This window comes from Macrobrachium nipponense, chromosome 36 (assembly GCF_015104395.2).
Source record: "Macrobrachium nipponense isolate FS-2020 chromosome 36, ASM1510439v2, whole genome shotgun sequence".
Taxonomy (NCBI): Eukaryota; Metazoa; Arthropoda; class Malacostraca; order Decapoda; family Palaemonidae; genus Macrobrachium; species Macrobrachium nipponense.
In genome coordinates, this window is record NC_087220.1 from 16,691,412 (window position 1) to 16,717,966 (window position 26,555).

The following is a 26,555-nucleotide window of genomic DNA, read 5'->3' on the forward strand; positions in this document are numbered from 1 at the left end:
TGAAAAGCATTTATATGTATACGTACACATGCATAAGTTTCTTTACCACGACGCTTCTATTTTTTCGTTTCAGCCCAGTGCCAGCATTTCAGCGGCATTGTTCATGATGCCTGTTATTATGGAGAACATTCAACAGCTGGAGCCGTTAATTTTCGCTCTTACCACGCTAACTAGTTAAGACTCCCTTAGGCAATTTAACTTCAGACAAACTTTGGACATTAGATATCTCTAAATTGTTTCGAAGTTCACTTCCTCGAAGACCAAAATCATGATTCGGAAATTAAATCTTTATATTCCTTGTGCTTTTTGTGTGTGTGTGTATTGCTACTATTTCTCTTCGTCGGAATGTAAGGAGAGGTATGGAATTATGACTCCATTTCTGGTTACATGTATGATGCCCAACGAACATCAATAATTTTGTCAACTTTTGCGTAAATTATTAGTGAGTCTCAGTCAGCATTTGTTATTAGTCAGTCTATATAATTGTTCCGTAACCCGAAGACTATAAGCTACTCACAGGACAGGCCCTTGAGTCTCACCTATTTCCTGAGCCCGACCTGGATCCACTCAGACCTTATGCTGGGTATCCTAGGCATAAGCAACTTGTTCGGCATGCCCAAGCCAGAGACAGTGCCAATATCTGCATCTGCCCTACAGAAGTGTGAAACAGTTTTCAGTTTGGACAGTCTGTGCTGGCCAGACAAAAACCCAGTGCCAGAGCTGGAACAACCAAATTTCAGCTGATTTAGTATGCTTTGGCCGGATGAAGAGACAGTGCCAAGACCTGTGCCTGTCACAGAACCAAGAGCCCTGAACATTCTTCTATCCTCCCTTCAGGAGATCCAATTCCCTCTCAGCCTCCATCAGAAGTGGATGATTTCCCAGCCCTGTCGTTGAGGTATTGCCAGACAATTAATCGCACTGATCAGGACAGTACTCTGACTGTCACAGATGTTGTGCCATTCCCAAATTCAAATCCTGTGCTTGAGTATGCCTTAGTGCCAGTTCCAGAGCAAAGTCCCCATGTCTCTTCAGGAGATCTTGCAAACTGCAATCCTTTTGCACCATAAAGGAGTTCATCATCTTCTCCTAAGTACTCAGAAGACAAGACTCTGGTGGACAGTTTCTTAAGAGTTAAGTTGGTTGCTCAAATTCAAGAACTGCAACGACAGTTAGCAGAGGTAGATGGCACCGCCTTTACTCTGGTTGTTGCAGCAGCTGACGTGGATGGTACTATTTCAGATTCCATTGTTGGCACTACCACTGTCGAGGTTGTAGCAGCAGCCAAAGGCAGTGGCTTGCATAGTGTCCACTACAACTGGTAAAATAGCCTCCAGTGCCACTCCCTACTTAGGTCCTGAAGGCACTCCTGTGCCTTCCCAGAAATCAATACCATTGGTTCTTTCTAAGATACTTAATTAAGCCCTAAGGTGAATTAAAGAGTCTGGGCCATTAATAAAGCCAGCACTCGTTCCCCCAATTGATCCTGATGAAATATTAATGGAGATGAGGCACATTGTTCCCTTTATGAAGCGTAGTGTCCACTAACTGCAATTCCAGCGTTTCCCAGGAGAAGTAAATGGAAGGATACCTGCATCAAGGGCCTAAGCTTCCAGTGCTACAGGTGAAAGGTCAAGCACCTAAAGCGCTTATAATGACAGAGTATGGGTGCTCTCCTGGCAATAGGGCCTTGGCGCAGAGCCATGTATATATTCAATATAGCCTTAGAATCCCATTTCTTGTATTGAATCAGAGCCACTGAGCTCATGGCAACTCATATCGGTGTAACAGTGCCTCATTTTAATAGAGCAATCTAGCCCTTGATTCAGAAAAGATGTCTAGGGTAACCTCGTACCTTAAATCAGTATTGTCATATTAAAAGAATTCATTTTGTATTCCGCTAAGTCTATTTCTTACCCTATCAAGCTGAAGTGCATCTCCTAGCTATTTTAGTAATTTTGTTACTTTATTATATCATGTTGCATTACATTATATTTGTTTTAAAAGCATGTGTATTTCAATTTTTTCATGATGATAAGCTTATATTGTTATATGTCCATGTACGTAATGACATAGATTAAAATTCAGTTAGTTTTTTTTTTTTTTATGAGTTAAGGTCACTCCTCCTCATCCAGGTCTTATCCATTCAATTACCAAATCTTGTTTGTATAAATATACTTAATTTAGCTAAATCTTTGAGTGGTGGTGGGATGAAGACATTGAGAAAGTAGTAAAAGATAAGAAGGAGGCAAAGAAAGATGGGAGAGTCACAGTCAGTGGAAGACAGAAATAGGTACAGAGAGAAAAACAAGGTGGTGAAAAAGGTGGTAGCCCAAGCTAAAGCAAAGTCGTATGATGATGTGTATAATGAGCTGGGGACAAAGGAAGGATTAAAGAAGATGATGAAGCTATCAAAGGCTAGAAATAAGAGCACCAAAAGATAACACACATCAAACAAATAAAGAATCAAGAGGGTGTAGTGCTTAGAAAGGAGGAAGACATTGTGAAGAGATGGAAAGAATATTTCGAACAGTTGTTAAATGAAGAAAATAATAGACTAATAAGAGAGGATGGGCAAGTGAACATTGGCATGGTAATGAGGTTTTCTAGGCAAGAGTACTAAATGCACTGAAGAAGATGAAGAATGGAAAGGCAACCGGACCAGACATGATCCCGGTGGAGGCATGGAAAGCATTAGGAGATGAAGGAGTGGATATACTGTACGATCTTATGATAAAGATCCTTGAACAGGAAAAGATACCAAATGAGTGGGCGTGGGAGTATATTGATCCCAATTTTTAAAGGGAAAGGCGATGTCCAAGAGTGTGGTAATTATAGGGGCATTAAATTGATGTCCCACACTTTGAAGATACTGGAAAGGATGATAGATGCTAGACTGAGAGAAGAAGTACAAATAGGTAAAGAGCAGATGGGATTTATGAAGGGAAGGGGAACAACAGATGGTATATTTTGTCTGAGGCAAATAATGGAGAAATTCGGGGAAAGACAAAGGGACCTAAATATGGTATTCATTGACCTTGAAAAGGCTTATGACAGAGTCCCGAGACAAGAGGTATGGAGGAGCCTGAGGGAGAAGTGGTGCCAGAGAAGTATGTGCGATTGATACAAGAGATGTACCGGAATGTATTTACCAGAGTGAGGAGCAGTGTTGGGAGACAGAAGGTTTTGAGGTGAGAGTAGGATTACACCAGGGGTCGGCTCTGAGCCCATTTATCTTTAACATAGTGATGGATGTTATAATAGAGAAGTAAGGGAGACAGTACCATGGAACATATTGTATGCGGATGATATTGTTCTGTGTGCAGAGAGCAGGAAGATCTGGAAGTGAAATTGGAAAGATGGAGACAAGTACTGGAGGACAGAGGAATGAGAATAAGTAGATCCAAGACAGAATATATGTGTACCACCACTGAGGGGGATGATAGAGAAAGTATTCAGCTTGGTGGAGAGCAAATAAGGAGAGTTGATAAGTTTAAGTATTTGGGATCTTTTGTTAACGCTGGAGGAAGTATGGAAGAAGAAGTAAAACATCGGGTACAGGCAGGCTGGAACAACTGGAGAGCGGCCTCGGGAGTTCTTTGTGACAAAAGAGTGCCGCTTAGGTTAAAAGGAAAATTTCACAAGACGGTGGTAAGAACAGCAATGCTGTATGGTACGGAAACAGCAAGCATGAGAAAAGCAGAGCAGAAGAAGATGGATGTGGCAGAGAATGAGAATGCTTAGGTGGATGTCTGGGGTAACAAGAGTGGATAGATCAGAATGACTACATAAGGGGGTCAACTAAGGTGGTGGAAGTATCAAAGAAAGTGCAGGAGGGGAGGCTGAGATGGTATGGACACCTGTTGAGGAGAGATGAGGACCACGCTGGGAGACATACTATGGGAGTGGAGGTGCAAGGAAGAAGAAAGAGAGGGAGACCAAGAAAGAGATGGAAGGACTGTGTGAGAGGAGATTTACATGAGAAGGGAACTTGATGAGGCAGAAGTGCAAGATAGAAATAGATGGAAACGGCTCATCCGAAACGGCGACCCCATATAAAAATGGGAAAAAGCTGGGAAGAAGAAGAAGAAGAAGAAGACTCTGAAGTAGTCCCTCATCCGTAGTTTTTTTTCCACTCTTAAAGTTTGATCCCTGATCAAGGTATTTGCTAAATCAAGTAAGTATACATATCCATTTGCTAGTCAGAGTGAGTCAAAAATTATATGTATATACACTATACATCCATACATATATCTATACTTAATAATATATATATATATATTATTATGATTATAATATATATAATAATATATATATATATATATATCTTTAAATTCACGGTAGAAAGTTGAGTGATACTAGGGACTTAGCACAATTACTTTCGTAGTTTATTTCTACATTCTCAAGTTAACGCTGAATCAAAAAGAGGATGAGAGACTTATTTATACAAATGGAGGGCAGGGTTACAGTTTGTTATTCTTGGCAGAATGTTCTTTGAGCAAAGAAGGCAGGGAAAGAGGATCCAGGGTGGAGATTTATATTCCTTGTAGACGTGCTTCATTAAATATATCTCCAACGAATTAATTTTCCTTGGGTCATTGAACGCGTGGATTATTGATGCCTTATTCCAGTAATGGCATGGCCCGAAGCCAATGATCCACAATACCATTATTCGATAAGCCTCTTGAAATGGCATGTTTGTTTTGTGAGCACCTCATTGTAATACCTTTTGAAGATTGACCTACATAACTCTTATTAACATCTTTGCCAAGGAATACTGTATACAATATTGTTTAAATTTGGCTGGCTATTTCTAATTATTTTATTTCTCAAAATATTATTATCTTTAAATACTGAGTTAATATCAGTAGTTTTCAACATGGTTACAGAAGGAATTAAATTAGGATGAAATGGTAACAAGAGATTATTTTGAAATTCTTACTTTATTTTTACTGTTCCAAAAATATGGAAGGTAACATAATGATCTCTATTGTATCAATAATTTAAACTCATCTTCTAAAAATTCAGGACTACAAATTCTAAGACCTCGAGATACATACTGGAAAATGTTACATCTAATTTGTTTGAGGGCATGATTAGAGTAAAAATTTATATATGACAAGTATTCGTGGGTTTCCTATTTACTTTAAAAAGAATTGTTGCTATTTCTAAAATGAGACTTCTAAAAATGGTAAACAGTTAATATCCCTTCAATGAATTGTGTGTGATCTCCTTAAGAAATGTATAGAAAAGACAAAAGGAACTATATATATATATATATATATATATATATATATATATATATATATATATATATATATATATATATGTATATATATTAGTTACAGAAAGATTAAAATAATCCCAGACAATATAAACAGATAAGCAAATAACTGACGTTCTTTCGTATGAACAGTCTATTGTTCTCAGTGATAGATAACTCTTTTGATAACTATTTGAAATCAAAGATTCTTCTGAAAGTTTCCCGATAACAAAAATTAAACTGAAACTAACATAAGATTCACAATCTAACTCCAAAGAAAAATCCTTTCAGGTAATTAATTCAAAAATATGTCAATAAATTATGTAACACACTAAAAAAACAAAAATAAAATACTATATGACAAAAATTAGGAAAAATATTAAACGCTAATTTAAAATCTTTCAATGATTTTAGCAGTATTTATGATCTCTGTTGCAAACCGTAACTCCTTGTCTCTCAGTTTCATTGCAGGAACTTTCGTTTGTTGACTTTTTCCGTTACTTCATTCAGACCAGTGTAGCCAAGTCTTTACAGCCTCCCAGGCATCTCGTACCTGTTCAGTTGATGATATTGATTTTAAATTTTAGTTTAAAATATCAAGTTTAGGAGCTTTATCCAACTATACACTTCAGAATGACAATGATTATTAAAGTACGTTTATCAAAGCTAATCAGTAAGGGAATGTAAAATTTGTAAAGAAAATGTGTCGAAAAGTTAGTTCTTTTCACAAAATGCCAGCAGGGGATAAGTGAAAATAAGCCAGCAAGTTTGGAAACTAGCAGTAATGAAAGGAGAGGAGTGTGGAAATGCTGCAAAGAAAGAACATAAAACTTATATAGTGAACTGTAGATATAAAGAAATATATGGAGTTGTGATATGGATAGATAGAAATTTTGGTGAATAGAAGAGGCAAGCCATACAAGAGCAGGCAAACTTGTCCTAAATGAAAGAAAGAAAAAAGATGTGAAACTATTGTTTCATATATTCATCCCATAAAAATATAGCAATGGAGGAAGGTATCTATTGATTCATCTTCGTTTTCGTATGAAGGTAAAATTATTGTACTTTGAAATGCTATTCACCTCGTCGTGTTGATGGTTATCTTACTGGCACGAAATTTTCCAGTTTTTAGAATTAAGAACATTGAATAATCGTGTTTCACAAAAATTGAGGTCAATGAATCACGAGTCACTTTTCTATCTTAAGTTAGAGAAATTTCATTTTAATCTACTTTAGTCTTATTAGAGCCTGAATTGATTAAGTGGGAAGAGTCTGCAGAACTTCCCATTCCCCGTGATGGCCGTCTACATTTGCTAATAAATCATTTCGCCATGGGATATTTTTGTTTATAAGATTTGTCTACTTAATAGATTATTGCTAGGTATAATTAACGCTCCTAGTGCTTGAGAGTTATCAGTCAGTCGATATCGGTCCTAACACTATGAGCAGAACTTGAAATCAGATTTCCATAAAGCTGGACCATATCAGCCACAAGAATTCTTAGGGTGACATGGTATACCATCAGCATTGCCATCCTTCAAGTTCTCCCAGAAACATATTCAAGACCACTCATAATTTATTGTCTAAAATCAATCTGACAAGTTAAGGAGGAAAAAGTAGTGAATAAAATGCGAAATATTTCTGATCTATTAGTTCAGAACAATTACTGAGACCCAAATTGTGAGCTCATTCTAAGATTCTCCTTGAAGGAGTTAGTGGTCTTGAGTGTATGATTAGAAATTACCAAGTTTCGTGGCTAGAGCATATTGGAAGGATCGTATTGTAAAAGAAAAATTTGCACTTGCATGGTGTCCAGGGGGGAGAAATATACAAAATCTGATCAACTGAGATGAATTGCATTTATAATAAGGTTTGGAGAAGATAGAAAACTAGCAGGTATAGAAGTAACAGGTTAAAGACTTTTAGGAATCCTAACAATTCATGAAGAAATGGCTCAATAAATATCTAGACCAGATTAATATTATGCAATAATCACATCCAAAACACACGGGATTAACCAAATTTAATATTTGGTGTATCAAAATATGCAAGATTTTTTTGAAATTGAAATTTAAGTCAGGTATACAAAACTCTTAAAATATTTACTTACAAATAACAGAAACCTGAGTCTCTTTTATATTGGAATATTCTTTTCAATCATAATTAACATTTCTTGCATTGCCTTTTTATCAAAATATAACTTACTAAATTTATAAAAATAATAAATTTCGTTATCTCACAATCTGTTGGAATTGAATCAGAAAGTCTTTTGATAAGCAATAAACTCTGAGAAACTCTCCCTGAAATCAACATACAGAACTTACTTTAATTAAAACTCGAGGGGTAGTTCTTGCCAAACAAATCAATTATTAAAAAAAACAATATTAACTCACAGTAGGCAATATCTGAGACGCAGGTAGTTTAAAGCCATAAACCCCTTTGTCTCTCAGCTCAATTGTGTATGAATGAGCAATGTCCATTGCATACGCAGCCCAGTCATCAGATGCTCCAGCTACAGGATCTGTTTAAAGGATTAGTTTTGAAAGTATATCCATGGCTAGCCAGTTTTAATTAAGTTACCCTTTGGCAAAAATACTTTCTTCCCATTTCTCATCTAACAAAAACCACATTCTTGTAACAGAAGAACATATAAGGAAAAGGTCACTGTAAATAAAATAAAAGGTGGTAATAAATTTAAATGGAAATGTAAGTTACATTTATGTGCCAGTCATGGACCTTACAGTAATGCTTAACAGCTTGTTATTACTCAGACAGATGTTTGTAATAGATTATGCAATAATTCACCACAATAAAATGTCTGTGTCGTAATAGAGGCACATGCACAGAGCATTAGCTGGCAGTGCACTGAGCAATTAGAATGACACATTCTTTTTCTTGAGGATACCATGGATGGGCATAGCAGGCCTGTATCACATATGAAGGCTAACGTCTTCATGAACTTGCAGAGGAATAAAAATTTAAAGGCTTGATCAGTGGTAGGTGTGGCATACCCAATGATTAAGGGCTTTTTGTTTTGGTTATAAGGGGATGGAATATTGGGTGATGGAATACAACAACTGTTGGGTGCTTTCTTCAGTTTTATAACTAACTCTTCGGAGTACCCATAATGTGTGTAGGGCAGTATGTTGTGATGAACAGCGCATGCTACCTTTCCAGATGTAAATATTTATATAATTCAAGTTCGGGCACAGGTCTAGTCTGGTAAACTTGTTACTGACTTCTGTTGACTGGCCATCGGGTATTTCTACATTACACCAAATTATGAAAATTCCTAATACATTCAACCATCTCTACTGTCAACAACACTGCAGATTCTCACCCAATATCAGCAACGAGGATTCTAAATCTCCAGACCATTAGTAGCCAGCCCTTAAAAATCTACTCATTTGCAGCAATTTAACCTTTACTGCTGAATCACCCAGATGGTACATGAAGGTGAGCAGTTAACCAGTCAGGATCAAGCAGACGATTAATCAATTATAAATTGATGACCATCACCTTACACCAGACTAGTGTATGAATGAGCCAATAACCCTATTTTTATTCACTTCATCACATAGTTTACCGTGCTCTATCGTAACCGACTCCTGCTATAATAAAAGGAAACATTAACAGCCTATAATCATTATTTACTGTGCATATTGAATGAACCAATATTTCAATTATGTCTTCATTTATATTATATGAATAAATCAGATTGTGTCTGTAATCCACATCAAAGAACAACTTGCAAATGATAATTGGAAAACTTTCAGTAATTCTCTGTGTGGGAGATAGTAAACTATTAGAACATAACTATAAAAGCTTGGCCATTCGCTGTAGTAATAAAGGCATACGCACAATTCAATTTTACTTACAGTATACAACAGCAGAGTTGCCAACACTGTACACAGCTAGAGTTGTCTTTTTAATTTGTGCCGCCATTGCTTTAGCAGCAGTATCCTGAAATTGGAAGATTTTCAGTAATAACTATACAAGAACAGCTTAAAGTATCTGAATTTCCTCCCACAAACTAATAATGCTAAAAGGTAATATAAAAGTCAAAGTGCATGAATTAATGACTAATACATATTTGAATGTCATGCAAAAAAACAGTAGGAAGCTAAATATAAGGAAGGCAATAATTAAAAGATATATAAAAAGACTCATAATGATCATCAGAGGAGGGTTGAAGCTTCATCTTTATGAAATTTGGTTGGATATGATGCAAGTCACAAGTTTTTCATCCGATTCCTTCACTCTTCCTCCATAAATGATGATATAACTACACCTTTAGCCTCTCAGGCATTATAATAAATTGCCATTTACATAATTATAAAACCAAATATTCAAGGGACCTCTGGTGAAAGAAAGTCCGGCAGATTTTAAAAGCAAAGTAGTGTGATAGAAAAAACAATATGCAGAGACGTGGCCTGAGGAAACTCAATCCACATTTGACTTGGACTTAATCTAGAAGTGGCTTGAGTAGGAAAATGAAAAACATTTACAAAGAAGAAACCTATGTATATAAGTGGGTGGCACAATAATGGGATTGAAGATCTCTAGAGAAAAAGAAGATATGATAAAGGGAATCGGTTCCTGAAAAAAAAAAAAAAAAAAAAAACTAAAGGTTCACTTTCAGATAAGAAACTAACAGATCACAGATAATAAAATATTGAAACTGACAATTTAGTCAACATGGCTTGGTGCATGAGCCTTTTAGGTAACCTGAAAATGTAAACAAATTCTCCATAGCAATTTAAAACAATAAACAGACGCAAGTGAAAATCAAAACTCCCCAGATAAAGATAAGAGAAAAGGTTTATTAGATTCCAGATTTTTTAATAAAGCTATCAATTTAAGAAGAGTAGCCAGTAGGTTTCATTACAAGTGAAATTTTCGATAAAAAGACGTTGCAAATTATATAAAGTAAATGGCCAAGTCAAAGTGTACAGTGAGCTGACAATCATTATGAATACATTAGCTGAATAATTTAACCAAAAAAGCGAGTTCACAGCTTTACCACTCAGAGAGCTATTAGAGGACTTTGTTTTTAATCAATTAATCTTAATCAATATAATGTTTGTTTTTACTACTTGAGTTCCTGTCACTTACTGAAGATGTGAGGATTCAGAGACTCTGAAATAATAATTCACTGACAGAAACAGGCATATCTGAACTAGTCACACTGTGCAGGAACAATAATAACTTTTTCTAAACTGCCGATTTGTAACTAAGTCATTATGAACCTATAAAAAACTACAAACCGTAGGAAAGGAAGACATGCAAGGACTTTTAATTATAGGAAAGGTGATATTAGTTAATAAAATTTGACATGATAAGCAAAAACGGAAAACACTAGTACTAACTTCTGGAAAAACGGCCTGAGTAAGAGCTTGGGTTTTCTTTTCAGAGTTAATGACGGTTTATTCCTTCATTTTTCATCTTACAGAATTAGAAATAAAAATTACTTTAAATTACTTGCAAGCTTAACAAAGACAAAAGTTTAGGAAACTTGCTATAATATACTAAAAATGATACTTAAATACAACCAGCAAACATTGAAATGGAAGAAAGGCACTTTCAAACAAACATCCCGGTCAAAAGACAAGAATTACATTTACTCGGGATTTACTTCTTGCTTTTATTTTTATTTCCTATCCCTTGTTTATTTTCTCTAAACTTCACTCGCATTATTTAAATAATACATCAATATACTGTACAGAATCAAATAAATTTTACCATGGTTGCTGTTAAAGGGTGCTTGACTTGAGTTGAGTAACCCCATGGGTAGAGTATGGTTTGCCCAAAGGAATGGAAAGTTATGTAAGCCTGAAAATGAAAATGTACACCAGATTACCATTTAATTATCAACCATAACTCCACATATGTGTAGAATAAATTTACCGTGTGGAGTTTTTTTTAACCATTGTGTGATTATTTACCTTTCACTTACAGTGTTGTTTTGTTATTATTATAAATTTTTTCTTGTGCCGTAATAATCAGTCAAGATACAAATAAATAAATCTTTAACAATGTTTAGTTTACCTAATTATCAGTTTACCTGTCCCACCAAATAATGATGGAAAATGTTACTAATTTTGCAAAAGCATTACACTTAGAATTTAATCAAGTGGATTTTGAACACTGCAGTAAAGTATGTAAGTGACAATTTTTATTGCTCGTACGTTATAAATAGAAAAATTGTCATAGTTTAAGACAATTATAGATTGTAATGTAAATACAAATATATGATATAAGCTGCCAGATAAGGTAGTAAAATGCCTTGCTTAGTAATAGCTGTCTTTAACATCATTATACTGCATATAACAGGAAAAGTTATTTATTAGGTTTTACATGCTTTAAAAACTTACTTCCATTTCTTTATTTGAACAAATTTATTTTCTACAATACATTAAAAAAATTGCTATGGGCCACGATTAAATAATTTTTTCAATGATATTACTTTTCGGAAATTTTAACAGAGTTACACCTACCAATCCTTACATTGACACCAAAATGAATATCCTAGCCAGAAAACTAAATCTACATATCAAAGAAATATATTGCATTGAAAGTTGTCAAAAGAGAATCATATACATTTCATTTCATTTTAATCTTTAGCGTTAATTCAAAATAAAAGACATTTTATTACAGACTAGCATAGCAATAAAGCAATGGTTTGTGACTCTGATACCTTGTTTTTTGTAAGTATTTTTTAACTGCTGAATGAGAACATTTTACTTTCAGTCCAACTTATCAGTGGGGCGTATTAATTTTATAATTCTTCAGCCTTGAAATGACAACAAAATAAGTGGCCTAAAACATAAGCAATAGTCGATGGGAATTAGGTGAAAAAATGTGGTTTAGCAAAACAATTTACAATAGTTTGTTTCACTGAATGAACATTATGGACACTAACATCACATCCAAAATGAGACAAATTCTACCATTTGAAAATTGTATGATTCCTACTTTTAAACTTTTAGGTGGGTATATTTTTTTCATGTCCGCTTGCTTTTCTCGAAAACTGTGCATCTTACGGGTAAGAGGTATAGAGAGCAAGAAAATGGGTAATTAAATTCTACACAAGTATTTTCCATAAACCTTTGCTCTGAAATCAAAACTTTTTCCACACACAATGCCAGAATTGTAATATAGGTTCTCATAAAAACAAGAACAATCGAATTTCGTCTCACATTTCCATCAATATTTCATAAACTATTAATTCACAGTAAAATTTTATAGAATTGATAATTTGGAATGAAGATTTCTACATTATTTTGGCATATTTTTTTACATGCTAGTATTTGGACACGAGATGCTATAAATAAAATATACCACATTTCAAGTCCATGCAAAATAGATGAAAATATTGGGTCCTGTCAAGCAAAATACAGCAATTTGTTTTATCACGTGAATGTGTTATTACGACCTTTATGAACTATTAAAAAATTATAAATTCTTCCTTCTTGAATGTGAGTAATTCCATATTCAAAATGGTGGACGTTTTACTTGATTGAGCTGGAATCTTCTAGAAAATCTAATTCTTAAAATTTGAATATATTAATTGCATATTAATAAGAACATATTTATATTCATTCATTTCAGACATGGAATCTGACCCTTAGCACCTGCAGTAAGCTGGATCATTTGCAACTGCACTTAATATTTAGAAAAAAGTTGTCTTGAAAATGTACTAAGGGATTACATTGGCTATAATACAAACACTATAACCTAAAATGACAAACAACAACTGATTTATCAGCAACTTGAGCTGATAGAAATATAACAGAACAAATAAAAACTGCTATCATTTCGGCTCAAAGTACATGTACGAACTAAATTAGTCATGGTCAGTGTTTTCATCTATTAATATTTCCCAACACGAGTTCTAGCTTCACACTACTCACACAAAAAAATCTGTACAGTATAGACCATGCTTTTTACATTATCACAAAAGCGTTTGCTTTTGCATCTGATTACTTTTAGTAAGGCATCAGGAGCAGGACTGTTATCCATCATGCAAGGAATTTAATTTTTTTCACTTCTCTTCCAACCACAATCATTAGGTTTAATATCTCTATTTCCTAGCCAGATTTGTGTTTGATAATAAACACGAAATGAGTGATATTTAGCTGCATCACTAGTAGGCGCAGGTCTTTAACATAAACACTTCTCAGACCCTTATGACTTAGCCCTGGAACTTTTTCTTTTTCAGCTCATCAAGAGATGCACAATCCACACTAAAACTAAAGTCCAGAATGATGGTTTTTTCTCCTCATGAGTGGATGATTTGTCAGACAGGAATGGCACTGTATACTCGAAGAGGACATTTTGTTTTTCCAATAGAACTCCCTTTCTTTTGGTATTTAAACTTGACGTGGTATCACGTCCACACAGAAATGCTCAAATGGCAAACACCTGCAGCATTGTTCACCGAGATGTGAACTAATTTCTCCAATGTTCCAAATGGGGTGCTTTATATTGGACTTTTGTGATACCATGAACACGGGTTGACTGCTAGGCTTCATGTGATGACAGAGGAGAATCAGTGTCAGTATCCTTTGGTTTGACATATTACCCTGTTAATTTTCAAGTTAACTGCCTCCTACACTATTAGTTGATCTGCATCTCCCTCTGCATGCTTTGTAAAATACCCTTGCTCCCTTCAGAGTTTCAGAAGGAAGTAATAAAAAATTTATTTGATTTGGTAATTTGCTAAAATTGACTCCTTATTTCCAAACGATTACTCTTTAACATGTTTTTAGTTTTAAATGAGTCACAGATTTTTTTGATGCACTATTGCTGTAGCCCATCAAAGACAGAAATATGATTGTTGTTTTTCTTGACAAGAGTAACATACTTGGAGACAATATCTTCATATGTTTATCCTGTGGTTAAACTTGTAGTGAATTATACCATGTTATCTACAAGCTGGGCCTTAGTGGCACTTCGAGGAAGTCCATTAATTATGCACAGCGTTGGTGGGTATGCAGAAAGCTTGTAGTTCATGATTTCACTGAAGCCGACTTCCGCATTAATGGGTATTGCAAGTAACAGCTAAAACAGTGCTTGAGGATCCAGCTTGGGGATCCATCTGCGCTTCAACTCCATCTGTTACTGTTTTTTACCCATTGTCGTGATTTGGTGCTTTTTTCTGAATATGTAGTTTCCTGTCTTTTGGTCTTCCATCATTTTGGTTATATTGTTCCCAACTTCTTTGGCAAGGTGAGCATTTGATTGTGTTGCAGATAATTCTGAAATTATATTGTATAGATACTCATCTTCTGTGAAAGGACTGCGTTGTTCTAGGCACTTGAAAATTTTGTAAGTGTCTTCTAGATCTCTCATCCTTCTGGATTCATTTAAGACTTTATTTCTTTCAGTACTAGTCTTGCTGTGAACAATCTTTATCTCATCCCTTATATGAGCAAAGATTGGCCTGTAACCCTCTTGTTCGTTGAGTCTCATCCGTACCTAGTCCATGTTTTAGGCCTCCTGACGACTTTATGGATTTCATAAGAACCTGCTCAATAACAAGATCTGGTGCTAACCCAGCCCCGTATCTGTCAGATCTACTAATGTAGAGCAAGCCAGACTCGATAAGTTGGTCATAGAGTTTCTAATTCTTCATTTTTAGATCCACCATGTTCTGGACATAGTGACATCCACTATGTCCAGAAGCATATAAAAAATGGCAGTACAATATTGGTCAGCTGGTTCTTCGATCTCTGAGTGTAGATTGCAATATATCCATCATCACCATACACCGAACCCATAATTTTCTATTTGGGCTCTGCTGTAGCTGATCTTTGACATCTCTGTTCCTTTTTTTTTTTTAACTGTCACAATATCCAAGTCTCGCACCTCTACTTCAGTCACTGTTGATTGAAAAACTTTATCAAAATTCTGAAATGCGCCATCTATTGTATTCTGGGTGCCCTCATGATCTGATGCTTTCTTGATCACTGAAGCTTTCAAAGCAGCAACAACTAGGAAGTGGCCATAAACTGCTTGCTCACATGCCTTTCCATCCAGCATATGGTTGATAGTGTTAGGTACATACACAAGCTCAAGTAATTTTCTCATTCTGTTGTCTTTCATGATGTGGCCCATAGTGCCCGAGAAGCTCATTAAGGTATGAAATGACCGGAGAATTAGCACAATATGTTACAGTTAGTTTTCATGGCTGGTAATTTGTCTTCCCTTGAGCCACAGTGATTGATCTAATGTGATGACAGGTGATATGTTGTATTTTATGCACTGGTCAGTTACAAACATTAGGTCTCCATAAAGCCAGATTATCCTGGCTGGAGCAAAGAGTATCAATATGCTCTCTGATGTCATCCTGGACAATGGCTGATATTGGTTTGTAGTTCAACATATCTCCATTTTTTTCTAGCTTCCTTTATCTTATTACTGTAATACTTATTGGTTTAGTCTTAAAATATTCCGAGTTCCGAATGACCATTTGAGATATGGCTATTGGTGATGTGGCTGCAAACATCAGACCCATGCCATAAGTGTCCTTTCCAGTATTTGTTACTGTTTTGTGATAAACATTATCAGCAATGAAGTAACATAAGTGGTTTGCAACAGAACAAACTATTGCAATTTGTTTGACTGAACCCACTATTTTCATTCATTTTGCACAGACTTAAAATTCGGTGTATCTCCTTTTTCATGTTTCTTGTGGATAACATTAGCATGTTTAGGAAAACAAACATTCCAAATTAAATTACAACCTTAACTGTATAAGGCGGATTCTATAACATTTTGCTGTGAAATTGGCAGTTTAGGAGATATTGAAGAAAATGTGAGGCCAAACTAAATTTGTTTCACTTTGAAAATTTTTTTTATTTCATTTTGGGTTTGTTTGTAGAAAAACTTCAGCTTTAGAGAAAACCCTTATAGAAATAAACTTTCTTAGAATTTAGTTTCCTTTTTTCCCCGACCCCTATTTTAGAGGAAATCGGGAAACTATGGAAAAATGTACCCTCTGAAAAGGTTAAAAGTGTGAATTACATACAACTTCAAAATGACCGAATTTGTCCCATTATGGATATGGGGTTCCCAATGGTACAAGAAAACGAACTATTGTAATTTAGATTTAAAATGCTATTTCACATGGACTAGAAGTTAGAAGAGAGCATTCAAACACAGTCAACACGAGGGTGTACTGTGGTTGAAGATTTATACACCAAAATAAAATTATTATTATATTATATGGTATGATTTTGGACTGATTAATTACATTTAACAAATAGTGTGCCTTCATATCTATAACTCTGTCATTACTGTGCCTTTTAGTTACTACCTCAAAGAATGAGATTATCCTTACAAAACTTTTAACTCAATAATTGCTTCCCAATTAAGAAATCCAGTTGACTAGCCTGAGCTGAGTGCAAAGTGTGAATGATTGGTATCAGATTAAACTGTAAGGACAATAACAAGCTGAAAGTTTGGTATCATTAAAAAACTGATTGAACACAGCTTTCCAAACATCAGTAACATTTACTAATTGTATGCCCGCAGTGACATTCAAGTCTTTTATAGAAATTGAACTGGTAATGATGAAAACCTTCAAAAAGACAGCTAAACGAAAATGAGAAAAATATGAATACCTTTACTTTGCCTTTCAGGGGCAACATAGCATCTCTTAGAGCTCTGCTTTCTGGTTCGCTAAATGCTGATGTTCCGTTATAGATATCACTGCATGGGGAACTACTAGTCCCAAGTCCTTGAAAAGTAAGAAATGTGTTGCAGTAAATTGTTTTACATTGTCAATATTTCTTTGCACTGAAGATTATTATATCGAATGTAACAGATGATATACCCGAGAGATTCACAGGATAGCATAATGTGAATGGAGCGTGGGATTGTTCTTGCCTGAAATGCTCAGTAAAGCAAGTGGGGAAGAGAGGAATTGGGATGAAATCTTGGGTGGGGAAAGGCATGCTTTAGAGGTAGAATAATTCAGTTACACCTGAAAGATACTGGACTGTGAAGCAGTACAAGGAAGAATGATGCGTAGCAATGCATAGAATTAGTCGAAAGATAGTTAGAATGTTGACAATACGAGTTTTTCCATGAGTATCATCATCCGTACCCTCTCCAACGACAAGTACATAAAGGGCCTTTGAGAAATTCTGCCACTCATGTCTTGCCTGTGCTGTCATTACAACAAAACATTACTCATCCTATCATCATAGCTTATAGGTTTCAACCGAGTAGATCTGGGACTTCCATCTCTTCTAGTACTCAAGGAAACCTAAGTACCATTACCACCTACTGTTTTCCTTTTCCACTGGTGTCAACAAGAACGAATATTCTTGTGCCTGTACATGCCCTGATCTTCTATAAGAAGCGGAATAAACACTGAAAGGGAATTAAAAGTGATGAATAATCTGTCATCAGGTAGACTTAAACCGCCAGGTAGTTGGGGAATGATGACTCAGTCGTAACACTAGCTTTCTGCTATCAAGATAGGTATAAGTTGATACTGACTGTGCCATACAAATTCCCAGGTATAACTTAGTAATATACCTCGATCAACTCATATAGTCATCGTTGTCATCCTTTCCCTTTAAAAGAATACATTCGCCCATTTACTCATAATCTTTCCTCATCTTGACATCCTACCTTAATTCTTGGTCCCTTCTTGGTCTTTCCTTTTATCTTGCCCTCCTTATAATCATCAGTGGTTACCTCTGCAATAAATTTCGAATTTACATAAGCTTTCCACCACTATTATTCAGATCAAGAGACCACAAGCTCATTCTCGCAGCATGCACTCTACACTAGTGCAACTCCTTTCTTGGAGGAGTGCTTGTTCATATTCACCACTAAATTTTCATTAATTCTCGCCCTTTTGATTGTACTGTCATTCCTCCTCTAGTATACACCGTCTTGCAACTGGAATCTGTTATTCACTTTAACAAACCTCAGTCTTATTATTCCAAATTTCTCTTCTATTTATCTTTCCATTTTGCTTCCACCACTATCTCAAATAGATGAACAAAAGAATCTCACTAACACCGACAGTGAATGAGACCTACCTCCCCATTGATATCCAAAATTTCTGTTAAGGTCAACACCATAACAAGTGGAAGAAGAAGACTTAGACCTGTTCTTGCGCCACAAACGATCCTATAAAGGAATAGGAGTATCAAAACTACCATATATGTATAAGCCCCTACAATAACATTAAAAGATGGGAAACTGTTTTACAAACAATTTTTATTAAATACAATAAAATTAAAACAGAACCGAAATGTATAAACTAGCAAACCAACTTACTTTGCTCCAAGTGTAAATTCATATCCATCGGGATTAAGCATGGGCATAATCTGCCATTCAATAGCTTCTGTAAGCTTAGTATTAGTGATAAGTGTTTCGATAACATACAAGGCAGCAGCTGGGCTAATCCATTCACGAGCATGTATACCTAGAAATAAAACGCAAAGTCATAAAATGAAAATAATTTTGTCCACAATGGTACTTTGTAGAAAACGTGTATTTCAGGTGTCCCTTTTATTTATCCATTGTGATAAAGAATAAATGGTAAGACAGAACTTAGGCTATAGCCTTAACTAAGGCCCAAATGAAGTACATCTTTAATGTTAAAATGGAATAGTCCTCGGAAAAAAAAATCAGTTTTCAATGTCACAATTTGTATAAATAATAATAATAATAATAATAATAATAATAATAATAATAATAATAATAATAATAATAATAATAATAATAATAATAATAATAATAATAATAATAATAATAATAATAATAATAATAATTAATAATAATAATAATAATAAGTATTGCTAAAGCATTGTGCATCCCATACTGACGAATTACCAACACCTCTTGAGAGCATTCCAATTGCTGAATATGGAAAATTACTCCGGAGATTTCCTTCCTACAATATTCATATTTGTCATTCGAATGTCACCAAATGAATTCCAATTTTGGTCACCGGAATGCACATAACTAAGGTTGATGACATCTGAGAAGGTTTTATTGGCAAAGCATGCTGGTCCCTTCCCATTCAAAAGTTATGGCTAAAATTTAAGTGATATACAAAACATAAAGGCTCTAGAGCCATAATTTACATTTGTAACAAGTTCTTACTATACCAGGTAAGTATGATAGAAACAATGACATTGGGCCCGGGACATACTCTCTCGTTTATGAAAAATGATCTACTTTCATGCAATGTGTGACTGAAAACATTATAACCATGAATAAGAAGCTGAAATGAGAAGACAAGGAACACACTGGACAAGAAGACAAATGAACGGACAAGTAAATGATGTCTTTCATTCACATCTATGCGTTTCTCTATCTTTGTGCTAAAGCTGACCTACAGCCTTCTATTAGTATACTAATAAAAGGCTTTCGGAGCCACATTAACAAGCTATGCATGACTGACTTGCTGACAGACAGGCACTCTTCCTTCCTACTTGTACACCTACAAGTGATGGTCCAACTTTATCATCAATACCAAATATGTGCTGTATTCCATTTTTCCTAGCATCATGCTGTTTTTGAAGAAGAACCACTATGAAGATTGCCTCATTTTTCCGGGGGGGGAGAGGGGGGCGACGGCCCATAAATCTTTACCATAGTCACCTCTCAAACAATCACTACAAGTACATCTGATCTGCAGAATATGTGTTTTTGGTGGGTTCTAGCATGGATAGCTTTGGGGCATATAGGAGCTAGGGTGGGTTACTGTACTTACACAAAGGACTGATAGACAGTGCTAAATAATATAATCAATACTTTTACCTTATAAAGATATGTAAAAGGTGAAAAAAAAGGAACCCCGTTCTGCTAGTAATTATATCTTAAGCACTGACCTCCATCAAACAAAGACAACTTTCTTCTGTACGGTATTTGTGATATTGTTAGTCATCCGAACACGGTAGATATTGCGGTTTTCAAAACTCCTTCCAGGTTTATCCACTCGGATTCTTTGGGGGTATTGGGCTGGCAAGCCCTCCAAATAACTGGACATCTGTCATAACCAAGGTTTAAGATAGCTTAGAAGTGATTGTTAAACATCAGAAATTACTTATGATAATACGTTAGTACATGTCCACGGGAAGAGTTGATTATTTATTTGAACCAAATTGATACGTTATTATGCATATTATCAAATATATATATTTTTTTAGTCTTTGACATGTCATTACATTTTTACATTTTAGTATCCTAAATGGTACAGTATTGTTCATTACCTACATATTTTATGAATTTTTCAAGAATAGTTATTTACCTATGACAATATCCACAAATTCTGTAAATCAATAAAAAAAAAAATACAGCAACAGCTGCGTGAGGAAAAACTCAACAAACTTTACCATAACTTCAAACCAGGTAGTAATTGCTATCATAAAATACTCACTTGGCTAAAATTTCATGTAAGATGTGAATGTAGCTGAAGCTCGTGGAATGTTTTCCCTTGCATCACGTTTCTCCAAATCTAATGTCCTTTAATGAAAAATTAAATACATTACATCAGTCAAATGTTAAATTATCCTATTGCCCAACTTACTTCGATAGTTTTAAATTTCAATGAGTCATGAACATAAAATACTGAATAAAAATATTTTTGCAGACAACCATGGAGAAAGCAATAAGGTGAACGTTTGTTTGATGTATGAAAAGCCTGTTTTTTGTAGCTATGAGCTTCAAAGGGGCTACTTTTGTTTCTCACTGGCCCTCATTAGACTAAGCAATTATCATCAAGAAGTCTCTCATAGCTGATATTGGCAAGAATGGTGCATTTTTTGATAAAGCGGAGGAATATGAATGAACTCAAAACACGATGGCTCTTTATCCTGCCTTGTAATGGCTACCCATAAGATCATAATTTCCATTCACTACTGGAGATGTGGTAACAATGGTGCATGCCGGATGAGCCTTGCATTACTCGGCATGTCTGTATAAGATGCAATCACCAAAGATTGTGTTTTAGGATCCACATCACCTACAAATAACAAAAAGGTTTTTTCGATATCAATGATTGCTTTTCTATAGTGTAGCCAATGTACATCTACAAAATAGTATAAACAAGAAATTGACAGTGGACATTGCTGATTATTCAGGGCATCTATCTCAATTAATGACTCTCCATCTCCATCCAGGAATTTATATTGGGGGATGATTCTTATTGACATGTCTGCATTTGTGCGAAACATGCTGGGGCAGAAAATGAACACTCTTTGCTGATTTCTACCATGAAGATATAGTTCCTTTACCCAAACTTCTTCGTACTCATAAACTCAAAAGTGTTAATATAAACTATCCCCCATCCCCATTTGGGTTGGCTGCCAAGGTGCATACTGACATACCTCCTACACATTTCTAAGAAACCACTCAAATTTTTTGGCAGATAGTAGGTGTTCATCCCCACTGGCAAAAAGTGCGCTAGGCAGTTGACTGTGGGCCCTGCTTAATAGCAGCCCTGTAATGAAATGAAATAAAAAAAAAGTGTGAGAAATGTTTGATGTGGTCATATATATATATACTATATATATATATATATATATATATATATATATATATATATAACTTGATCACGAAGTATATAAAACGTGATGCTATGTTTAAATAAAGGTTTTTGCCACTTAGGAAAAAATGAAAAAGCGGGATCGCTTTTTCCTTTTTTCCTTCGTGGCAAAAACCTTTATATATATATATATATATATATATATATATATTATTATATAATATATATATATATATATATATAGATATATATATATATATATAATAATATATATACATATATATATAGATATATATATATATATATATATATATATTATATATATATATCATATATAAATCATAATATATATATATTATATATATATATTATATATATATATATATATATATATATATGTATATATATATATATATATATATATATATATATCTATATATATATATATATCTCCTATATATATATACGTATATTGTTTAGTGTATTATCGATTAAGGAGTGTGAGGTTATAACTCAAGTTGGATTTTATCCATGGGGGATTCAGATGCTTCAGTAACTTGGGCTATGTTGGAGTTGAGTTTAGGCGTTGTTACTAGTGACACTTGTGTCCTAGCTTGCTTTTCCATCTTTAGCATATTTCATCTAAATTTATCTTTAAAATTACTTACCTTGATTGTTAAATTGATTGGGAGCCCGGTTGGTAATATGTTGATTAATATAGTAGATAATTATAAGGTAAAGTCATTTTGTATATGTCCTTATTCTTCTTTAGGTTGGGTTCATATTGTTTAAGCCATTGCTGTCTACTATAAGATTTTAGAGCGGGACTAGAGGTGGGTTGTGGTATTAAGGAGGCCAATGTATCAACAGAAGTCTAGCTTATATAATCGTCTGGTACCTCCAGATTATTCTGCTAGTTTGGTCGGTAAGTTGTAAAGGAGGCAGGTTGCCCTCGAAGTTTTTAAAAGAATTACAAATTTTGCCTTCAGAGAAGGACGAATCTCACACAAACTCCAATATTAAGAATGACGAAAGCCGTCATCATATTAGACTTCCCATAAGATCTCTTTCTATAGACTGAAAATTAGAGAAAGAATCGAGAGAAATGAGAGGCGTTCAGGATGCTGCTCTAGGTGCAAAACAAAATTGGTATTTTATCCTGAAATATGAAAATATTATTAGGAAATTTAACATACTAGGTGACTAACTTCTTTTGCAAATAGTAGCAACTTTTCAGTAATAAAGCACTGAAAAAATAACACACTCATACACTCATAGCAGAAAAAAAGTGATGTTTTCTCAGTTCTAGGAATAATGGTGAGGACCGTCTGCCATGTCAATTTTGCCAAATCTGTGGGAAGGGTTTATTCGTGATCTTCCTACTTTGCCTCTTTCCAGCCTGGACCCCGCATGTGAGAATTCTTGAAATTAGTTGGTATGTTTTATGAGGACCCTAATGAGGACCATATAATAACATAGTATAGCTGATAGGAAACAGGTCTGATAAGTTGAAAGTATGAGCAGCTAATGAATAATTGCCTATCAAAACACTGAAAAAAAAATGAAAATAGGAAACGTTGAAGCAGTATATTACATATTTACAGAAAGGTAACTTCTTGTATTTTACAGTAAAAGCCAGTAGTTTTCAAGTCAGGAAATTATAAAATGAAACGAGTGAATAACATAATACCACAGCTATTGTTTCAAATAACACTATAAACATAAACTATAATTTTAAGCTATAACTTTATAAACAGAGAAAAAAACTCAAATAAAGGACTTACTTGCCAAGAGAATTAGATAGTAAATCAAAGGTCAATATCCATCATCCTGCATTTTTGTAAGATCCTCTAAAGCTTTAGATGATACAGCTACCTCAGCAATACCTGTGGTTGGAAGGAAAATAGTTTTAGAAAATACACTTACCTAGTAATACGTGGCTTAAAAATGTACCAGGTACAGATACCTGAGAAATATGTTACTGAAGAAACTTTAATTTTAAAAGATACATCTATATCAGCAATCCCTGTTATTGAGATAGGAAGAAATAAAAGATATGGATACATCATTAAAAGCTGTTGTTGAGAAAAAATGTTTCATAAGAAATTAGGTTTACCAGCAACGCCTATTACAGGAAAAACATTGGTTTTTTGAATGTCCTTTAAACACGGAAAAATGCAGAACAAATGTAAAGCAAAAAAAAAAATCGCTGGTGCTTCCCAAGAGATTTATGTTTCCCTCTCGAGAATATAAAATGACAACTAGAAAATAACAGGATACTGGGAGTGTGAAGGATTTTTTTTTTTTTTTTTTTTTTTTTGCGTTGTCGAAACAATTTAACCGTGTTGTGAGAACTATAAATTTTAAAATAATTCATGAAAGCCTTAAATGGAAAACATAAAAAAGACTAAAATCTAAATCTAAGTAAGAGACTTCTTTAAGGTTAAAAAAAACAGTAAAATTATTGAAAAAGGATGGCAGTGATTGAAAAAAATTCAAAAAATTCAAAAACAAACAACGTACCTTTGGGGATAAACAATTAAACATAGTTTTCACTCCTTCCACTTGTCTATACAAGTATATTGATGATGAGGACTTTACAATTATAGTCTAAGTACATATTGAAAACGACCTTTGAATACACAATCCTCCTCTGTTTAGTTTAGTTTGTCGCCTAAAGTGAGTTGTTTGTTTTTACGATTTTTTTTTTTTTTTTCATCACTACCCGTCCTTTGCGAGGATAAGGTGCAGAATGGCCTTACAGTTTTTATTTTTTTTGGTTTTTTGTTCATGATTTTTTACTGTTTTTTTTTTTATCTTAAATAAATTTGTATAGTCTTGGTTTAGTTGTATACTGTGTTTTCCCGTTTTAATAGTTCATAAATTAATTTTACATTCTTTACATGCTGATGAATTGCATTGGATTTTATTAAATATTGTATATATTTATGAATTATGCAGTGAATGGTTTTAATGTACGCTTTTATCTCTTTATTATTGGCAAAATATGTAGTTAAGTACGATACTCTACCCCATGGTTCCCGTGACTATATATATATATATATATATATATATATATATATATATATATATATATATATATATATATATATATATATATATATATATATATATATATATATATATATATATATATATATATATATCAACTTCAAGCTACAAATGTCCTTTAATATCTAAATTCACTTTACCTCCCAAATGATATATTTTCATATATGTACCGAAGGGGAATTTTTTAATTATTGATAATAATTTCGTCCCCCCATGGGATCGAACACCGTCCAAGTGGACGGGACGAAATCAGGACAGTCAGTGACGCTATCCAATCAGCTGATTGGATAGCGTCACTGACTGTCCTGATTTCGTCCCCGTCCACTTGGAAGGTGGTTCGATCCCATGGGGGGACGAAATTATTATCAATTAAAAAATTCCCCTTCGGTACATATATGAAAATATATCATTTGGGAGGTAAAGTGAATTTAGATATTAAAGGACATTTGTAGCTTGAATTGATATATAAATGGATCACGGTTCGATGTGATAATTATTCATATATTATATAGATATATATATACACACACACACATATATATATATATATATATATATATATATATATATATATATATATATATACATATATATATATATATATATATATATATATATATATATATATATATACACACCCACACACACATATATATATATATATATATATATATATATATATATATATATATATATATATATATATATATATACGCACATATATATATCGTATGTTTATACTCAGCAAATCCACCTTGTAATTAAAAATAGTAATTTGGCTGACTGGATAACCTAATCATCATACAAGGTGACTTCATAAATAAGCTTGAGCGCTGAGATAAACTCCGAAGTACTAAAAATAGACTTTATTGCTGGATATAAGCAACATTCCATCTCTCAGGAGAACTAGATTGAATTAATGAAATGAAACCAATGTTACCCAGATGAACCTGTCACATAGAAACCGGATTGTTTGAAGCGACACCTGGCTAACTGAAATAGATACACAAATGAAACCAAAAAATGAGATATACGTTTTAGAAATAAATATAAAATGTTTATCTTACTAACTAATTATTTTCACAAAGATTTCTGTATTTTTTTGTTGGATGTTTCTGAATTAGTTTGTATCAAACTAATTTGATCAAATATAGAGCAATTGAATAGAAGAAGTAGGAATTTTATTTTTCAAACGAAAAGAGAGATAAAAATAAAGGGTTTTCTGTGACACCAAGACAAAGTTCGTCTGTCACTTATGAAAGTTTCCTCACCTTTGGTCTTCGATGCAGACAGGACCACCAAGTATCCCTCCGCTTCCATATCTTCAAGTTTGCTTAGGGTGGGAGGATAGCGTCCCCACTCACCTTCTCAAGATTAACAGCCAAGACTTTCCACCTGCCATAAAATATTACTTTCTTCACTAAACAGTAAAACCAGTCATCTATTCATAAACACACGATATTATAAACATATAGCGTATATCAGCAAGTATTAGGTGGAAAGGAACAACAAAATTCAAATAAAAGTTCAAGAAAGGAGAAAATTAAAAAAACTAGAAATCTAGACAGATTCTAGTATGACAGAAATAGAAGAAAGAAGGTAAATCAGAATTAAGGAGTAATATGAAAAAAGACAAAAGTTCCGTAAACATGTGTACATATTGGCTATGAATATACCATAAATATTCACAACAAACTTCGT

The 26,555-nt window shown here is 34.1% G+C and overlaps 1 protein-coding gene and 1 long non-coding RNA gene across 2 annotated transcripts; both read right to left on the reverse strand.

The window, feature by feature from the left end:
- Window positions 1–5,682: 5,682 nt before the first annotated feature.
- LOC135203374 (carboxypeptidase B1-like) lies at window positions 5,683–20,133 on the reverse strand. Its single transcript, XM_064233108.1, has 10 exons — window positions 20,128–20,133; window positions 19,698–19,806; window positions 18,566–18,713; window positions 18,325–18,415; window positions 16,964–17,006; window positions 16,891–16,931; window positions 11,006–11,095; window positions 9,142–9,226; window positions 7,657–7,784; window positions 5,683–5,816 (listed from the first exon to the last, which is right to left on the reverse strand). Exons 1-10 carry the CDS (start codon window positions 20,131–20,133, stop codon window positions 5,766–5,768), a joined length of 792 nt encoding a protein of 263 aa, XP_064089178.1. The 3' UTR covers window positions 5,683–5,765.
- A 549-nt stretch (window positions 20,134–20,682) lies between these two features.
- Window positions 20,683–26,258, reverse strand: LOC135203277 (uncharacterized). Its single transcript, XR_010311894.1, has 3 exons — window positions 26,126–26,258; window positions 23,567–23,668; window positions 20,683–20,761 (listed from the first exon to the last, which is right to left on the reverse strand). It is a non-coding gene; the product is annotated as an uncharacterized LOC135203277 (long non-coding RNA).
- Window positions 26,259–26,555: the final 297 nt, after the last annotated feature.